Source organism: Taudactylus pleione, unplaced genomic scaffold (assembly GCF_031769625.1).
Source record: "Taudactylus pleione unplaced genomic scaffold, aTauple2 ptg000583l, whole genome shotgun sequence".
Taxonomy (NCBI): Eukaryota; Metazoa; Chordata; class Amphibia; order Anura; family Myobatrachidae; genus Taudactylus; species Taudactylus pleione.
Window position 1 is genome coordinate 932,126 of NW_028284985.1, and position 18,939 is coordinate 951,064.

General features: G+C 40.9%; 1 protein-coding gene across 2 annotated transcripts in view; it reads left to right on the top strand.

Annotated features, from left to right (window-relative positions):
• LOC148481389 (histo-blood group ABO system transferase-like) overlaps nucleotides 1-18,939 on the top strand; it is a 44,586-nt gene that overhangs the window by 93 nt on the left and 25,554 nt on the right. Inside the window, exons 1-3 of one of the 2 annotated variants that reach the window (XM_088453559.1) lie at nucleotides 14,762-16,163; nucleotides 16,302-16,371; nucleotides 18,133-18,189. In XM_088453559.1, the coding sequence (XP_088309685.1) occupies nucleotides 16,346-16,371; nucleotides 18,133-18,189 (83 nt within the window). In that variant the 5' untranslated portion in view covers nucleotides 14,762-16,163; nucleotides 16,302-16,345. Of the gene's footprint in view, nucleotides 1-14,761; nucleotides 16,164-16,301; nucleotides 16,372-18,132; nucleotides 18,190-18,939 lie in introns of those variants that run through there. The other variant, XM_088453558.1, reaches the window with a different exon arrangement.

Below are 18,939 nucleotides of genomic sequence, written 5' to 3' on the forward strand. Positions count from 1 at the left end.
GTGTTATGTGGTCGCTGCTATACAAGGGGAGACTATGCTAGAACATTATGCGGTGTCTTATGCACAAAAGTTCTTTCATTTGTATGTTGCACATCCTGATGAAAAGGCCGCTGGGGTCTTGAAACGTTGATGCCTTTGGATTAAATATTCAACTTTTACACAAGACCAGTGAGTGCCGCCTGTTCCTGTTGTATACAAGGACTTATTATATATATATATATATATATATATATATATACACACATGTATGTATTTATATATCATTTTTATTTTATTTTTAAAACCTATTCTTTTGTTCGGCCAAGGCAACATATCTGTGAAAGACGTCGCTCATAGATACATTGTGAGTACTTAGATGCAGGTGGACTGAACGATATATCGGTTGTCGGCTGTACGAACGGAGCAGCGTTACAGTGTGTACCCAGCATATGTGTGGCACAACGGAATATGCTGGCGCTATATAAGTAACTGTGAATAATAACAATATATATTTATTTATTACCAGTTATTTATTTAGTGCACACATACTATATAGCACTTTACAGAGAAAATGTTTGGTCATTTTTGTTGGGAGCCAATTAACCTACCAGTACATGTTTGGAGTGTGTGTGTGGGGGGGAGGGGGGGGACAGGAGCACCCGGAGGAAACCCACGCTATCACAGGGAGAGAGCATACAAACTCCACACAGATAGGCCCACAGTGAGAGTTGAACCCACAACGTCTGTGCTGTGAGGCAGTAATGTAAAAGTAAAAATATATATATGCATGACAAATGAAATATGTATTATAAACACAATTAAGCACTGACAACGAAAAGTTTGCCTCTATAGTCATTTTCTGTGGATGGTCAGTAGAACTGGAAATGACCACACGGCAGTGCCAGATGCCAGGGGATGATGAACTAATCTATGAAACGCGTTGTAATATGTAGTCGGTATATGAACAGCCGTTAGTAAATACATTTATTCAATAAAACACCTGTTTACATTTCAGGGACTGATTCAAAGACCAAAATTTTTCTAATTACATTTGTGTTGGGTTTGTAAGAAAAAAAAAATGTGTTTTATAATAAACATGCTATTATTCTTATGGATACCGTTCAGTAATCCACACATAGATCAATGAGTCCAGCAGATAAATTTAAGGTGAATGGAGGTTTTCACTGTAGCATACACCCCTGAGAGAGACTAAGTTATGTCTCCGCAGCTATAAATACACTGATCACACCCACAAAATACCATGTATTCACCTATAAGGCAAATAAGCTGTAAGTCCTGATAACTATATGAATGGGACATTTACATAGATCGATAGGGACAAAAATGTAAGAGCAAAAGTCTTAATGCAACAGCATAATGACTGCAGTTCACACTCAGTACAACGCAGCACTATATGGGCTCAATTCAATTCAACGCCAATTGAATAGCGCCAGGAAGGAGCTCCCGAACCTATTCAATTCAGCGCGTTGTTATATCAGACAATGCCCATTCTCGCGCCTTAAACATGGTGTTTAGTCGTGAGAACCGGCATTCTCCGACTTAAGTGCCTGCCGCGATGCTGTTTCCGCCGCGCTAAGGGTAGAAAAAAGCATTGCGCCAGGAGTTTTGTTGGATTTCTGCTCGCACCCCAGGAGGGGTGCGAGAAGAAATCCTTCAGTCGGGCTTAACAGCGCGCTAAATACGCGCGCTACGGGAGCTCATTCCCGGTTCTATTCAAATCGCGTTGAATTCAATTGAGCCTTATAGTTGTCACAGTAAACAGTATGTGTTAAAATGAGAGAGAGAGATGGTACTAATAGAAAGCAAATACCTTTGGTGCAATAGAAAATGCAACAGCCCTGTTATGAGGCATGAGGCTTGGTTCAGAGGTAAATGCTAATGCATGCGCCGCTGTGATTTCTCTCGGTTTTGCTGCTGTGAAAATATGCAGCCTTCCCCTTGTGTACTAGCGAGTGTCGGAGATTGCAAGCCCAGAGACGCCAACTTCCAATGTCCGTGGACAGTGCAAATCCTCCGGAGGACTCTACTCCACCGTCAATCGGAGCACCATCGCCAGGACCATCTGTGCATTTGAGAACACAGCCGCGTCCACTGACCCGTCTGATCCATCCACTGATTCACTGTGAGCCGCCTCCCAGAAACACCCATGGCTGTCCGCCATGGTCTCCGCGTACACTCAGTGGTACGCATGCGCCGTAGGGGTTTCTCAGGCTTTTTGCACATGCTCAGTAGCGATTAATCACTCAAGTGCGCAAAACAGCGACGTTGCGTCCACCTTTGAATCAGACCTGCGGAGAGCAGCCAGCAATAGCACCGAGAACCTACAGTCTAAAAAGGAGAAGTATATGTATGACCTCAATACAGTAGCTGCATAATAAAATTAATTCAATACTACAAATATTATATAGCCAGAACATTCATTATAAAAGCAGTCACATGATCTAACGTAATACCGAACGCTGATAGGAAATGACACCAATATATTTATTACAACATTTGAAATAGCCTATAGCACAAGACAGACATAGATCATAAAGAAAAGCAATCATACAATAACATTGCAACATTATTCCAGAACTAGTGCACCATAACTGGAAGTATAAATAATTATTATCAGGCTTATATAACAGCTCGAGCTAGGACCCCCTGATTGCCGACACTGTGGGACTGATTTTGAGTCAGGAGCAAAGCAAAAAAAAAAAAAAAAGTAGTAACTTTGCACTTGGACAAACTGCTGCACTGCAAGGGGGGCAAATACATGTATTAGGTTTGCATGCAGGGTAAATACTGTCTGCTTTTGCATGTAGTGCAGCTTTATTCTTACACTGCAAATTGGAGCTCAGCTAGGATGTCTTTGCACATCTTACATCACATCAGTGCCACCTGCAGTGCAGCCTGGTTTTACCCAGGTCTACATTGAAGGTGTGTACACACTTGCCGATAGTTTAAACGACTGAACGATAACGATATAGTTATCGTTCACTATATCGGCCAGTGTGTACGCTAAAACGATGAACGATAACGACGAAAGATGCGCGCTCCCGCAGGTCTCCGCTAAGCTCCCCCGTCCCCCACTTACCTGGCCGCAGCAGTCGCCTCCGGCTCTGTCTGCAGTGCTGTCACTGTGTTCTCCCGGCAGTACACAGTAAAGTTTAGGGGGGGGGGAGTTTTTTTTTTTTTTTTTTTACTAAACTTTACTGTGTTCTGCCGGGAGAACACAGTGACAGCACTGCAGACAGAGCCTGAGAAGCGACCAGAGTGACGGAGGGAGCCAGTGGCGTATAGTAACACCATCAAGTTCCGATAATACATAATTTTCAGAATTTGATGAATAGCATAATTTCCATACCCCCATACTAATGTACTAAAGTATGGGGAGAGTGGAAATTAACGCAGACGGAGATATCCGTGATATGTCCTGTGCTAAGTGTCTTCATGAATACTAAAATAGAGGTAATTAAGGAAAATGTCCTTAAAAACTTTATTTTAGTGTTGATGAATAGGTCCCAGAGTCTTCCTAAAATGTTTATGATATAACGTGGTAAATAAGAAGGCAGATGTTCTGCAGCAGCACTCTAGTGAGTAACTCGGTGCAGGGAGAGGGCCCCATATCAGCCCCATACTCTGCACCTAGTGAGTGGCAGCTGGTCTGCCAAAGATTGGAAGAGTGTGTATGGTGACACAATCCTTTCGGTAGATTGTTTCAGCAGATGCAGATCTGAGACTTACCGCACAATTGGCCAGCTGTGTAGACAGGGGTGTCTTTAGAGAGGAGGGGGCCCGAGTGCATCCGCAGTCACGGGCCCCCTCCTCTCACCCCGGCAGCCGCCTGACGCGGCTGGCCGGCCACCGCAGAATCAGTAGACTCAGTAGACTCTGGGGACTAGAGTGTGCTGAGAGCCTACTGCGCATACGCAGATCGTGGGGGAAATGGCGCGGCCGCCATTTTCCCGGTGATTTCCTCACAGCGCATGCGCAAAACGCTGGAAAACTAGCCGCTGCGGCCATTTTCTGGCATTTTGAGCAGCAATGAGAGACCCGACACGGGACCTCGGAGAGGTAAGTTTAAATAACATGGGTGCAGGGTGTGCCCCGGGGGCCCGTGTGCACCGCATTCCCTGCACCCATTGTAGATATGCCCCTGTGTGTAGGCATATATTGGGTGTTGGATCTGTGACCAGGTCTCCAGTAGGATTATGTTACTAGCCTGGTCTGGAGTTGGATCCCCGGAGGATTGGACAAGTGTGTACCCATCTTCAGTCATGCAACGTTATATCAGATCAAATAAAGGATGTATGTAGGGGTAAGGGTGACAGGTCAAAATGTGTTATATAGTCCTTACCTGAAGACGTTATTCAAATTCTTTTTCTGAAGATGTTGCTGTTCAGGACCTTATTGGAAGATGTAATCTAAAGTCCATATCAGTAGTCGTTATCCAAAGTCGCTTAAATAAAGCAGGAACTACTCAGAGAGTACCAATGTAGGAGAAAATGTCGCCACAAAATGGCTGCCAGTGGCTGGGCCACAATACATGCAGGCAGCAACTAGAGATGGCTATAGCCACAAAATGGCTGTCAGTAGCCCAGGATCCTTGATATATGGCTGTGACCTGCATTGTGAAACCACAATCCATACCAGCAGCAGCTAGAGATGCCTTAAAACACAAAATGGCTGCCAGTAGCTGGGCATCCTTTATATAGGGCTGTGACATCGCAATACATGCAGGCAGCAGCTAGAGATGCCTTAAGCCACAAAATGGCTGCCAGTAGCTGGGCATCCTTTATATAGGGCTGTGACCTGCACTGTGACATCACAATACATGCAGGCAGCAGCTAGACATGGCTATAGCTACAAAATGGCTGCCAGTAGCTGGGTATCCCTTATATAGGGCTGTGACCTGCACTGTGACATCACAATACATACAGGCAGCAGCTAGAGATGGCTATAGCCCCAAAATGGCTGCCAGTAGCTGGGCATCATTTGTATAGGGCTGTGACCTGTAATGTGACACACAATACATGCAGGCAGCAGCTAGAGATGGCTGTATTGTAGCTTAGATCAGCTCTGGGCCCAGATGCCCTACACTGTGGTGAGAATAGAAAAGCCTGGGCTCAGGAGATGGCAGTGTACCTCGGTGCAAAAGGAAGGCCGGTCCCAGAGGCGGCCTGGGCCCCGTAGCGGCCACACTCTTTGCACCTACTGTAGCCGAGCTCTTGGTTGACTTTTCAAACCCTAATCAGAGAGCAAATGAGGAGCAACATGAGTATATGCATACCTCCCAACTGTCCCGCTTCCAGCGGGACAGTCCTGTTTTTCTGGGACTGTCCCGCTGTCCCGCCCGCAGGCTGCAGTGTCCCGCGGTGAGGGGGAAGTTGGGGAGAGCACACCCGCTGCTCTGCCTAGCAGAGCAGCGGGTGTGTAGAAGGTGAACAGATGCCGTGCGCATCGCACGGCATCTGTTCACTAGCGTAGGAAGAGCCTGGGGGGCTGCCCAGCATCTCGGAGAGTGCTGGGCACGCCCCCTATAGTGACGAAAACGGGGGGAAGCCGCGAGGCTCCGCCCCATTTTAATTTGCCCCGCCCCTTTCCGGAAGCCACGCCCCCTTCCCGGAAGCCCCACCCCCTTTCCAGAAGCCCCACCCCTTTCCGCCCGCGAGCGCCCTGTCCCTCCTTCTAATCTCCAAAAGTTGGGAGGTATGGTATATGGAGAATAGGAGTGCCTCTGGTATATAGATCTCACCACTCCATAAGATACAGGGGCCTATTCATCAACACTAAAATAACGTTTTTAAGGACATTTTCCTTAAATAACGTTATTTTGGTATTCATGTAGCCACTTAGCACAGGAGATATCACAGATATCTCCTTGCTAAGTTCCCCTGCGTTAATTTCCACACTCCCCATACATTAGTACATTAGTACATTAGTATGGGGATGTGGAAATTGTGGTATTCATCAAATTCCGAAAATTATCAATTTTCGGAATTTGATGCAGTTACTATTCGCCACTGTGAGGTGGCGAATAGCAGGTGAAACTTACCTGTATCCGAGTGTGCAGGTCCCCCGACGAGTCCCTGCGGCGCTCTGCTCCGTCCTCAGGCTCCGGAGGCTGGTCGGACGTGTGCTCCCCAGCAGAGCACAAGAAAGTTTAGACAAAAAAAAAATTTTTTTTTTTTTCCTAATCTGTCATGTGATCTGCTGGGAAACCACATGACAGACCAGCAGGACGGAGCCGGAGGCTGCTGCGCGGACAGGTAAGTCGGGGGGGGGGGGAAGGTGAGCGGAGGGGGGGAGGGAGGAGGGGGTGGGGGGTACACAAACTTAACGCATCTGTAGACAGTGATGCGCATGCGCTGTTTTGTTTTATGTGCCTTACACACTATTTTCTTTTTCTTCTTCTCTGTTTATCCTATGGTTCATATCCAAATTTCCACCACCCCCTTCATTGTAGCTATATCCCCCCCGCCATCACGCGTCCCCTTTTTATATTGTGTGGCGCTAGGTAGCACTGCCGCCATGCTGGGATTTGTTACACGCTTTGTTGTCTGGGGGGCTCCCCCATTATTGTTGTCAAGTTTTCTGTATTGTTATTATATATAATGTACACTAACTGCTTGCATTTGGCTGTACGGGCTGACATTACTCTGTATTGTTATTATATATAATGTACACTAGCTGCTTGCATTTGGCTGTACGGGCTGTCATTACTCTGTATTGTTATTATATATAATGTACACTAACTGCTTGCATTTGGCTGTACGGGCTGTCATTACTCTGTAGTTATTATATATAATGTACACTAACTGCTTGCATTTGGCTGTACGGGCTGACATTACTCTGTAGTTATTATATATAATGTACACTAACTGCTTGCATTTGGCTGTATGGGCTGACATTACTCTGTAGTTATTATATATAATGTACACTAACTGCTTGCATTTGGCTGTACGGGCTGTCATTACTCTGTATTGTTATTATATATAATGTACACTAACTGCTTGCATTTGGCTGTACGGGCTGACATTACTCTGTATTGTTATTATATATAATGTACACTAACTGCTTGCATTTGGCTGTACGGGCTGACATTACTCTGTATTGTTATTATATATAATGTACACTAACTGCTTGCATTTGGCTGTACGGGCTGACATTACTCTGTAGTTATTATATATAATGTACACTAACTGCTTGCATTTGGCTGTACGGGCTGTCAATACTCTGTATTGTTATTATATATAATGTACACTAACTGCTTGCATTTGGCTGTACGGGCTGACATTACTCTGTATTGTTATTATATATAATGTACACTAACTGCTTGCATTTGGCTGTACGGGCTGACATTACTCTGTAGTTATTATATATAATGTACACTAACTGCTTGCATTTGGCTGTACAGGCTGTCATTACTCTGTATTGTTATTATATATAATGTACACTAACTGCTTGCATTTGGCTGTACAAGCTGACATTACTCTGTAATGTTTTTCTATATAATGTACACTAACTGCTTGCATTTGGCTGTACGGGCTGACATTACTCTGTATTGTTATTATATATAATGTACACTAACTGCTTGCATTTGGCTGTACAGGCTGACATTACTCTGTAATGTTTTTCTATATAATTTACACTAACTGCTTGCATTTGGCTGTACGGGCTGACATTACTCTGTAGTTATTATATATAATGTACACTAACTGCTTGCATTTGGTTGTACGGGCTGTCATTACTCTGTAGTTATTATATATAATGTACACTAACTGCTTGCATTTGGCTGTACAGGCTGTCATTACTCTGTATTGTTATTATATATAATGTACACTAACTGCTTGCATTTGGCTGTACAGGCTGACATTACTCTGTAGTTATTATATATAATGTACACTAACTGCTTGCATTTGGCTGTACGGGCTGACATTACTCTGTATTGTTATTATATATAATGTACACTAACTGCTTGCATTTGGCTGTACGGGCTGACATTACTCTGTATTGTTATTATATATAATGTACACTAACTGCTTGCATTTGGCTGTACGGGCTGACATTACTCTGTAGTTATTATATATAATGTACACTAACTGCTTGCATTTGGCTGTACGGGCTGTCAATACTCTGTATTGTTATTATATATAATGTACACTAACTGCTTGCATTTGGCTGTACAAGCTGACATTACTCTGTAATGTTTTTCTATATAATGTACACTAACTGCTTGCATTTGGCTGTACGGGCTGACATTACTCTGTATTGTTATTATATATAATGTACACTAACTGCTTGCATTTGGCTGTACAGGCTGACATTACTCTGTAATGTTTTTCTATATAATTTACACTAACTGCTTGCATTTGGCTGTACGGGCTGACATTACTCTGTAGTTATTATATATAATGTACACTAACTGCTTGCATTTGGTTGTACGGGCTGTCATTACTCTGTAGTTATTATATATAATGTACACTAACTGCTTGCATTTGGCTGTACAGGCTGTCATTACTCTGTATTGTTATTATATATAATGTACACTAACTGCTTGCATTTGGCTGTACAGGCTGACATTACTCTGTAGTTATTATATATAATGTACACTAACTGCTTGCATTTGGCTGTACGGGCTGACATTACTCTGTATTGTTATTATATATAATGTACACTAACTGCTTGCATTTGGCTGTACGGGCTGACATTACTCTGTATTGTTATTATATATAATGTACACTAACTGCTTGCATTTGGCTGTACGGGCTGACATTACTCTGTAGTTATTATATATAATGTACACTAACTGCTTGCATTTGGCTGTACGGGCTGTCAATACTCTGTATTGTTATTATATATAATGTACACTAACTGCTTGCATTTGGCTGTACGGGCTGACATTACTCTGTATTGTTATTATATATAATGTACACTAACTGCTTGCATTTGGCTGTACGGGCTGTCATTACTCTGTAGTTATTATATATAATGTACACTAACTGCTTGCATTTGGCTGTACAGGCTGTCATTACTCTGTATTGTTATTATATATAATGTACACTAACTGCTTGCATTTGGCTGTACAAGCTGACATTACTCTGTAATGTTTTTCTATATAATGTACACTAACTGCTTGCATTTGGCTGTACGGGCTGACATTACTCTGTATTGTTATTATATATAATGTACACTAACTGCTTGCATTTGGCTGTACAGGCTGACATTACTCTGTAATGTTTTTCTATATAATTTACACTAACTGCTTGCATTTGGCTGTACGGGCTGACATTACTCTGTAGTTATTATATATAATGTACACTAACTGCTTGCATTTGGTTGTACGGGCTGTCATTACTCTGTAGTTATTATATATAATGTACACTAACTGCTTGCATTTGGCTGTACAGGCTGTCATTACTCTGTATTGTTATTATATATAATGTACACTAACTGCTTGCATTTGGCTGTACAGGCTGACATTACTCTGTAGTTATTATATATAATGTACACTAACTGCTTGCATTTGGCTGTACGGGCTGACATTACTCTGTATTGTTATTATATATAATGTACACTAACTGCTTGCATTTGGCTGTACGGGCTGACATTACTCTGTAATGTTATTATATATAATGTACACTAACTGCTTGCATTTGGCTGTACGGGCTGTCATTACTCTGTAGTTATTATATATAATGTACACTAACTGCTTGCATTTGGCTGTACGGGCTGACATTACTCTGTATTGTTATTATATATAATGTACACTAACTGCTTGCATTTGGCTGTACGGGCTGACATTACTCTGTATTGTTATTATATATAATGTACACTAACTGCTTGCATTTGGCTGTACGGGCTGTCATTACTCTGTATTGTTATTATATATAATGTACACTAACTGCTTGCATTTGGCTGTACGGGCTGTCATTACTCTGTAGTTATTATATATAATGTACACTAACTGCTTGCATTTGGCTGTACGGGCTGACATTACTCTGTATTGTTATTATATATAATGTACACTAACTGCTTGCATTTGGCTGTACGGGCTGACATTACTCTGTATTGTTATTATATATAATGTACACTAACTGCTTGCATTTGGCTGTACGGGCTGTCATTACTCTGTATTGTTATTATATATAATGTACACTAACTGCTTGCATTTCGCTGTTCGGGCTGACATTACTCTGTAGTTATTATATATAATGTACACTAACTGCTTGCATTTGGCTGTACGGGCTGTCATTACTCTGTAATGTTATTATATATAATGTACACTAACTGCTTGCATTTGGCTGTACGGGCTGACATTACTCTGTATTGTTATTATATATAATGTACACTAACTGCTTGCATTTGGCTGTATGGGCTGACATTACTCTGAATTGTTATTATATATAATGTACACTAACTGCTTGCATTTGGCTGTACGGGCTGACATTACTCTGTATTGTTATTATATATAATGTACACTAACTGCTTGCATTTGGCTGTACAGGCTGACATTACTCTGTAGTTATTATATATAATGTACACTAACTGCTTGCATTTGGCTGTACGGGCTGTCATTACTCTGTAGTTATTATATATAATGTACACTAACTGCTTGCATTTGGCTGTACAGGCTGTCATTACTCTGTATTGTTATTATATATAATGTACACTAACTGCTTGCATTTGGCTGTACGGGCTGACATTACTCTGTATTGTTATTATATATAATGTACACTAACTGCTTGCATTTGGCTGTACAGGCTGACATTACTCTGTAATGTTATTCTATATAATGTACACTAACTGCTTGCATTTGGCTGTACGGGCTGACATTACTCTGTATTGTTATATATAATGTACACTAACTGCTTGCATTTGGCTGTACGGGCTGACATTACTCTGTATTGTTATATATAATGTACACTAACTGCTTGCATTTGGCTGTACGGGCTGACATTACTCTGTATTGTTATTATATATAATGTACACTAACTGCTTGCATTTGGCTGTACAGGCTGACATTACTCTGTAATGTTTTTCTATATAATTTACACTAACTGCTTGCATTTGGCTGTACGGGCTGACATTACTCTGTAGTTATTATATATAATGTACACTAACTGCTTGCATTTGGTTGTACGGGCTGTCATTACTCTGTAGTTATTATATATAATGTACACTAACTGCTTGCATTTGGCTGTACAGGCTGTCATTACTCTGTATTGTTATTATATATAATGTACACTAACTGCTTGCATTTGGCTGTACAGGCTGACATTACTCTATAGTTATTATATATAATGTACACTAACTGCTTGCATTTGGCTGTACGGGCTGACATTACTCTGTATTGTTATTATATATAATGTACACTAACTGCTTGCATTTGGCTGTACGGGCTGACATTACTCTGTATTGTTATTATATATAATGTACACTAACTGCTTGCATTTGGCTGTACGGGCTGACATTACTCTGTAGTTATTATATATAATGTACACTAACTGCTTGCATTTGGCTGTACGGGCTGTCAATACTCTGTATTGTTATTATATATAATGTACACTAACTGCTTGCATTTGGCTGTACGGGCTGACATTACTCTGTATTGTTATTATATATAATGTACACTAACTGCTTGCATTTGGCTGTACGGGCTGACATTACTCTGTAGTTATTATATATAATGTACACTAACTGCTTGCATTTGGCTGTACAGGCTGTCATTACTCTGTATTGTTATTATATATAATGTACACTAACTGCTTGCATTTGGCTGTACAAGCTGACATTACTCTGTAATGTTTTTCTATATAATGTACACTAACTGCTTGCATTTGGCTGTACGGGCTGACATTACTCTGTATTGTTATTATATATAATGTACACTAACTGCTTGCATTTGGCTGTACAGGCTGACATTACTCTGTAATGTTTTTCTATATAATTTACACTAACTGCTTGCATTTGGCTGTACGGGCTGACATTACTCTGTAGTTATTATATATAATGTACACTAACTGCTTGCATTTGGTTGTACGGGCTGTCATTACTCTGTAGTTATTATATATAATGTACACTAACTGCTTGCATTTGGCTGTACAGGCTGTCATTACTCTGTATTGTTATTATATATAATGTACACTAACTGCTTGCATTTGGCTGTACAGGCTGACATTACTCTGTAGTTATTATATATAATGTACACTAACTGCTTGCATTTGGCTGTACGGGCTGACATTACTCTGTATTGTTATTATATATAATGTACACTAACTGCTTGCATTTGGCTGTACGGGCTGACATTACTCTGTAATGTTATTATATATAATGTACACTAACTGCTTGCATTTGGCTGTACGGGCTGTCATTACTCTGTAGTTATTATATATAATGTACACTAACTGCTTGCATTTGGCTGTACGGGCTGACATTACTCTGTATTGTTATTATATATAATGTACACTAACTGCTTGCATTTGGCTGTACGGGCTGACATTACTCTGTATTGTTATTATATATAATGTACACTAACTGCTTGCATTTGGCTGTACGGGCTGTCATTACTCTGTATTGTTATTATATATAATGTACACTAACTGCTTGCATTTGGCTGTACGGGCTGTCATTACTCTGTAGTTATTATATATAATGTACACTAACTGCTTGCATTTGGCTGTACGGGCTGACATTACTCTGTAGTTATTATATATAATGTACACTAACTGCTTGCATTTGGCTGTACGGGCTGTCATTACTCTGTAATGTTATTATATATAATGTACACTAACTGCTTGCATTTGGCTGTACGGGCTGACATTACTCTGTATTGTTATTATATATAATGTACACTAACTGCTTGCATTTGGCTGTATGGGCTGACATTACTCTGAATTGTTATTATATATAATGTACACTAACTGCTTGCATTTGGCTGTACGGGCTGACATTACTCTGTATTGTTATTATATATAATGTACACTAACTGCTTGCATTTGGCTGTACAGGCTGACATTACTCTGTAGTTATTATATATAATGTACACTAACTGCTTGCATTTGGCTGTACGGGCTGTCATTACTCTGTAGTTATTATATATAATGTACACTAACTGCTTGCATTTGGCTGTACAGGCTGTCATTACTCTGTATTGTTATTATATATAATGTACACTAACTGCTTGCATTTGGCTGTACGGGCTGACATTACTCTGTATTGTTATTATATATAATGTACACTAACTGCTTGCATTTGGCTGTACAGGCTGACATTACTCTGTAATGTTATTCTATATAATGTACACTAACTGCTTGCATTTGGCTGTACGGGCTGACATTACTCTGTATTGTTATATATAATGTACACTAACTGCTTGCATTTGGCTGTACGGGCTGACATTACTCTGTATTGTTATATATAATGTACACTAACTGCTTGCATTTGGCTGTACGGGCTGTCATTACTCTGTATTGTTATTATATATAATGTACACTAACTGCTTGCATTTGGCTGTACGGGCTGACATTACTCTGTATTGTTATTATATATAATGTACACTAACTGCTTGCATTTGGCTGTACGGGCTGACATTACTCTGTATTGTTATTATATATAATGTACACTAACTGCTTGCATTTGGCTGTACAGGCTGACATTACTCTGTAATGTTATTCTATATAATGTACACTAACTGCTTGCATTTGGCTGTACGGGCTGACATTACTCTGTATTGTTATATATAATGTACACTAACTGCTTGTATTTGGCTGTACGGGCTGACATTACTCTGTATTGTTATTATATATAATGTACACTAACTGCTTGCATTTGGCTGTACGGGCTGACATTACTCTGTATTGTTATTATATATAATGTACACTAACTGCTTGCATTTGGCTGTACGGGCTGTCATTACTCTGTAGTTATTATATATAATGTACACTAACTGCTTGCATTTGGCTGTACGGGTTGACATTACTCTGTATTGTTATTATATATAATGTACACTAACTGCTTGTATTTGGCTGTACAGGCTGACATTACTCTGTATTGTTATTATATATAATGGACACTAACTGCTTGCATTTGGCTGTATGGGCTGTCATTACTCTGTAGTTATTATATATAATGTACACTAACTGCTTGCATTTGGCTGTATGGGCTGACATTACTCTGTATTGTTATTATATATAATGTACACTAACTGCTTGCATTTGGCTGTACAGGCTGTCATTACTCTGTATTGTTATTATATATAATGTACACTAACTGCTTGCATTTGGCTGTACAGGCTGTCATTACTCTGTATTGTTATTATATATAATGTACACTAACTGCTTGCATTTGGCTGTACGGGCTGTCATTACTCTGTATTGTTATTATATATAATGTACACTAACTGCTTGCATTTGGCTGTACAGGCTGTCATTACTCTGTATTGTTATTATATATAATGTACACTAACTGCTTGCATTTGGCTGTACGGGCTGTCATTACTCTGTAGTTATTATATATAATGTACACTAACTGCTTGCATTTGGCTGTACAGGCTGTCATTACTCTGTATTGTTATTATATATAATGTACACTAACTGCTTGCATTTGGCTGTACGGGCTGTCATTACTCTGTAGTTATTATATATAATGTACACTAACTGCTTGCATTTGGCTGTACGGGCTGTCATTACTCTGTATTGTTATTATATATAATGTACACTAACTGCTTGCATTTGGCTGTACGGGCTGACATTACTCTGTATTGTTATTATATATAATGTACACTAACTGCTTGCATTTGGCTGTACGGGCTGTCATTACTCTGTATTGTTATTATATATAATGTACACTAACTGCTTGCATTTGGCTGTACGGGCTGTCATTACTCTGTATTGTTATTAAATATAATGTACACTAACTGCTTGCATTTGGCTGTACGGGCTGTCATTACTCTGTATTGTTATTATATATAATGTACACTAACTGCTTGCATTTGGCTGTACGGGCTGACATTACTCTGTATTGTTATTATATATAATGTACACTAACTGCTTGCATTTGGCTGTACGGGCTGACATTACTCTGTTTTCTATACACATCACTATCTTGCAACCGATGCCTTTAACTGGGGAGATAAATAGCCTAATATATAGTATGAAAGGTCCGTAAATGCGTCATAAAGTTATAAATAGGCGGCTCTGCGTTGACCATTTCACACACAATATGTTATGATGTAAGGCGGGCGGGGTCAGATCCCTGCTATACCACAGATTTTAAGCTGGATACACACTAAACCATGTGTACCCAACGCCGATGTGGCGTGCGGCAAGACCCGGAGGGTGCATACATAGTTCCCGATGCTGGGAGCGACGGCAGGGGTCATGCTGATTTCGGCCCCAGCGGGAGCGCGCATCATCAGCGACATAGCGGGTACACACTGGTCTATGTGTCCGATATGTTGTCCGGTCGTCTAGTGTGTACCTGGCATAAGTTTAAAAATGATTGACAGCCCTACATTTAGGAGACTGTCTTGACAGCACAGGCTTATATAGTTGGCATACCAGGGTGGTTTATTTTATGGGAGGGCAGCGGGTTTGGGAAATACTAAAGTGGAGCTACAAGTCCCAGCCTTGTAACCATTTATGTAGATATTTACAGGCCCTTTATAATATATACTATGTCTTAAAAATATTTAAAAGAAAGTGGGCAATCTGAATTTTGCCATGGATGTTAGGACAACAGAAAAAAAGGTGACATTCACAAATACCGACAGGGTCAACATGTCGACTAGATCATGATGTGAACATTTGACATGTCGACACAATATTTTTTTTTTTGCACATTTTAGCCTAACCCTAAAAATATATAACACTAAAATATACTGTTCTGGTGTCAACATGTTTAATGTCAACAGTATGGACCTGTCGATATTTGTGAAAATCAACATTTTACATGTCGACGTAACATCAATGCCGACATTCTGACCGGATACCCACTGTGACATCGCAGCTTGTGCCTCTGTTCTTGTTACACTGTCCTCAGCAGGTTTCCCATGAGCACTAAAGGCATGGGATAACACCGGCTCTCCGCCATGAGTTTGATCCCAACCTGGGCGCTGTGTGGAGTTTGTATGTTCTTCCTATGAGAGCGAGGGGGTCCCACACTCCGCAGACAAACTGGTAAGATAATTGGCTGCTGACGTAATGTAAAGCTGGGGAAGATTACTTATATATGTGACTAAGAAGATTCTCTCACACCGATGTTTTTACGGTTGCCTGTGACAATGTCTGACGCCTATAATATTCCTGTTGTTTCAGCTGAAAAGCTTAGTCGGAACAAACGGTGGTTCCTGACCTGTTTGATGTCTGTACTGCTCCTCTCACTTTGGTAATGGCTGCTATAAGTGTTAACAGATTACAATCTAGATTCAAACATGTTATTTGTCTAAATGTGCTCAGTACAGGGTAAAGCCTTTGCAAGACACAGTTTTATTGCGGAGTTTGCGATCAACTCCCTTACTCCTAAAATCCGGTGCATTTTCAGCCCCCCCCGGTGACATAACGTAATGCAACTTTCTCCCGCCCATTTGGGTGCCCTTCAATATGAACCCCAACACAGTTGAGTAGCATCATAGTTTTGCATAAAATATTAGGGATGTAATCGTGAAGCCGGCTGGCATTATACCGACAGCCGGCTTCCCGACTGTCATATCCCGGCGAGGGTGAAATGAATGGCATCTAGATGTAGACGCCGCTCAATTCACCGACGCCGGGAGACCAGCGCCCGGCATCCTGATCGAAGGGATGCCGGGCGCCACGAGCGGACAGCCGCGGGGCGGGGGGACGGTAGGTGTATGGCTCCCGGGGGCGACTTAGGGTTAGGCATCCCCCCGGGAGGGTTAGGGATTGGCTAGGGGGAGGGAGGGTGTGTTAGGCACCCCCCTGGGGGACTTAGGTTTAGGCAGCGGGGAAGGGGGGGGTTAGGTTTAGGCACTTAAGAGGGGGGTTAGGCACTTGGGGGGGGAGGTTAGTCACCCCTAAGGGAGGGTTAGAGTTAGGGGGGGAGGTTAGTTCATACTTACCTGGGGACGATCGGGATTTCCAGCACTGTCGGGCTGCTGCAATCTCTTCATCTGTCTGCCTGACGCTGCTGGGAATCGAACTGCCGGCCATGCAGCCAGCGGTATTACATACCGATTCCAAACGTTAAGGGGGAGATTTATCAAAGCTTGGAGAGAGCTAAAGTACCAACCAATCTGCTTCTAACTCACTTAACAGGTTCATAAATTGACAGGTAGCAGCTGGCTGGTTGGAACTTTATCTTTCTCTACTTTATCTCTCTCCAAGCTTTGATAAATCACCTCCTTAGGTTACTGCATCAGTTCAAAAATGTCACCCACTTCAGAGATTAGCGCACTCCCCACCCACTAACACTAGGGGGAGATATTACGAAGCAGCAGCCTCTGTAAGCCGCTGCTTCCCGGCGAGTTGCAGGTGCATATTTAAAACGGCACATCGAGCGTTACACTGACTCCGGGTAGCGTTTTTAGATATGTACCTGCAACCCACTTGGAAGCAGCGGCTTACAGAAGCTGCTACTTCGTAAATTCTCCCCTAGATGTTGTAACGTAGGCGTGACTGTACATTACAAATATGCTTCTATTTTCTAGTATCTTCTCTCTCTCCCTTCCACCAGGTTCATGCAATCCATCACACATCCCCTGTAATGCAGCATACATCATTGGGCGTACAGTCACTCATGTACTGCATTCATCTGTGTGCTGGACAGCAGTGGCCATTTTCTTGGAGCATTCGTCCTCCATACTTTCTTCCACAGTGTTGTCTTCATGATGGATGGAGAGTCACTGTGCAGCGCCCGACCGACCTGGCTTCAGGCAGATTGATAGACTCTTCAGGGAATCTGGGGGGAGATTATTACTATTTCAGGGAGCCTCCTGGACATTCAGGGTTTTGTACTAAGTGCCTTATTATCATATAAAAAAACCACAAAACATTATAAAATACACTTGAATAGACCAAGAAATAAGTAATCCAGTGACTGCCGCAGTCTATTCATGTGATGTGCAGTCTGGTCATCTGGGACAACAAATTGTGAAATAGTTAATGGTTTACGCCTCTCCTCTCACAGGTTTAGCATGAAGGGGAGTAGCTGGCACCCCCGGTTCATATTCTCCTGCAAAGCACAGTGAGTACTCTCTGCAAAATCAAGATATTTCTACATATAATATATCCCATCTTTATCCATCTGCTTACGCCATGAGCTCTGCAAATGTTTGTCTTATGTAATTATGTGAATGACATCACTGGGGTCTCTGCAATTTCCATGGTGACTAAATGATTACAACATTTTAATTCATTAAATACTCAAATTCTCCCATTTTTTATGTTGCTACAATTACATGTGACTGTTACACCAATCCATTAATGAAATTATACACAGTGGTAATATGAAGATAATCTGCAGTCATTTATCCTTACATTACATATTTATGGACCTCCTTCACAAAGTGAATTCATAGCAAAAGTGCCGAGAACAGTTTGTCTATTTGTGAAATGCAGATCTGCTCACTGATATGTTATGTACAGATATTTTGCTATAGTGAGTTAATTAAATAATAGAAAAATAATTATTATCTAGCCGGCTCAGAAGTTAAAGCTCAGATTTAGACTTGCAGTTCTATTAATCTAAAAGATAAAAAAGGTAAAAAAATAATAATAATTAAAAAAAATATATAAAAAAATAGTAAAAAAAAATATATATATTTATTTATATAAATAAAACAAAATTATCCCTTATCTCGCGCTAAAAACTGGAAGAAGCACCTCAAATGAAACCCCTGTTAGTGGGCTCCAAAAAAATACAGTAACACAATAGATACTTGTAGGTGCTAATACATTATAATGAAGCAATCCAATTTAATTAGATTTGTATATA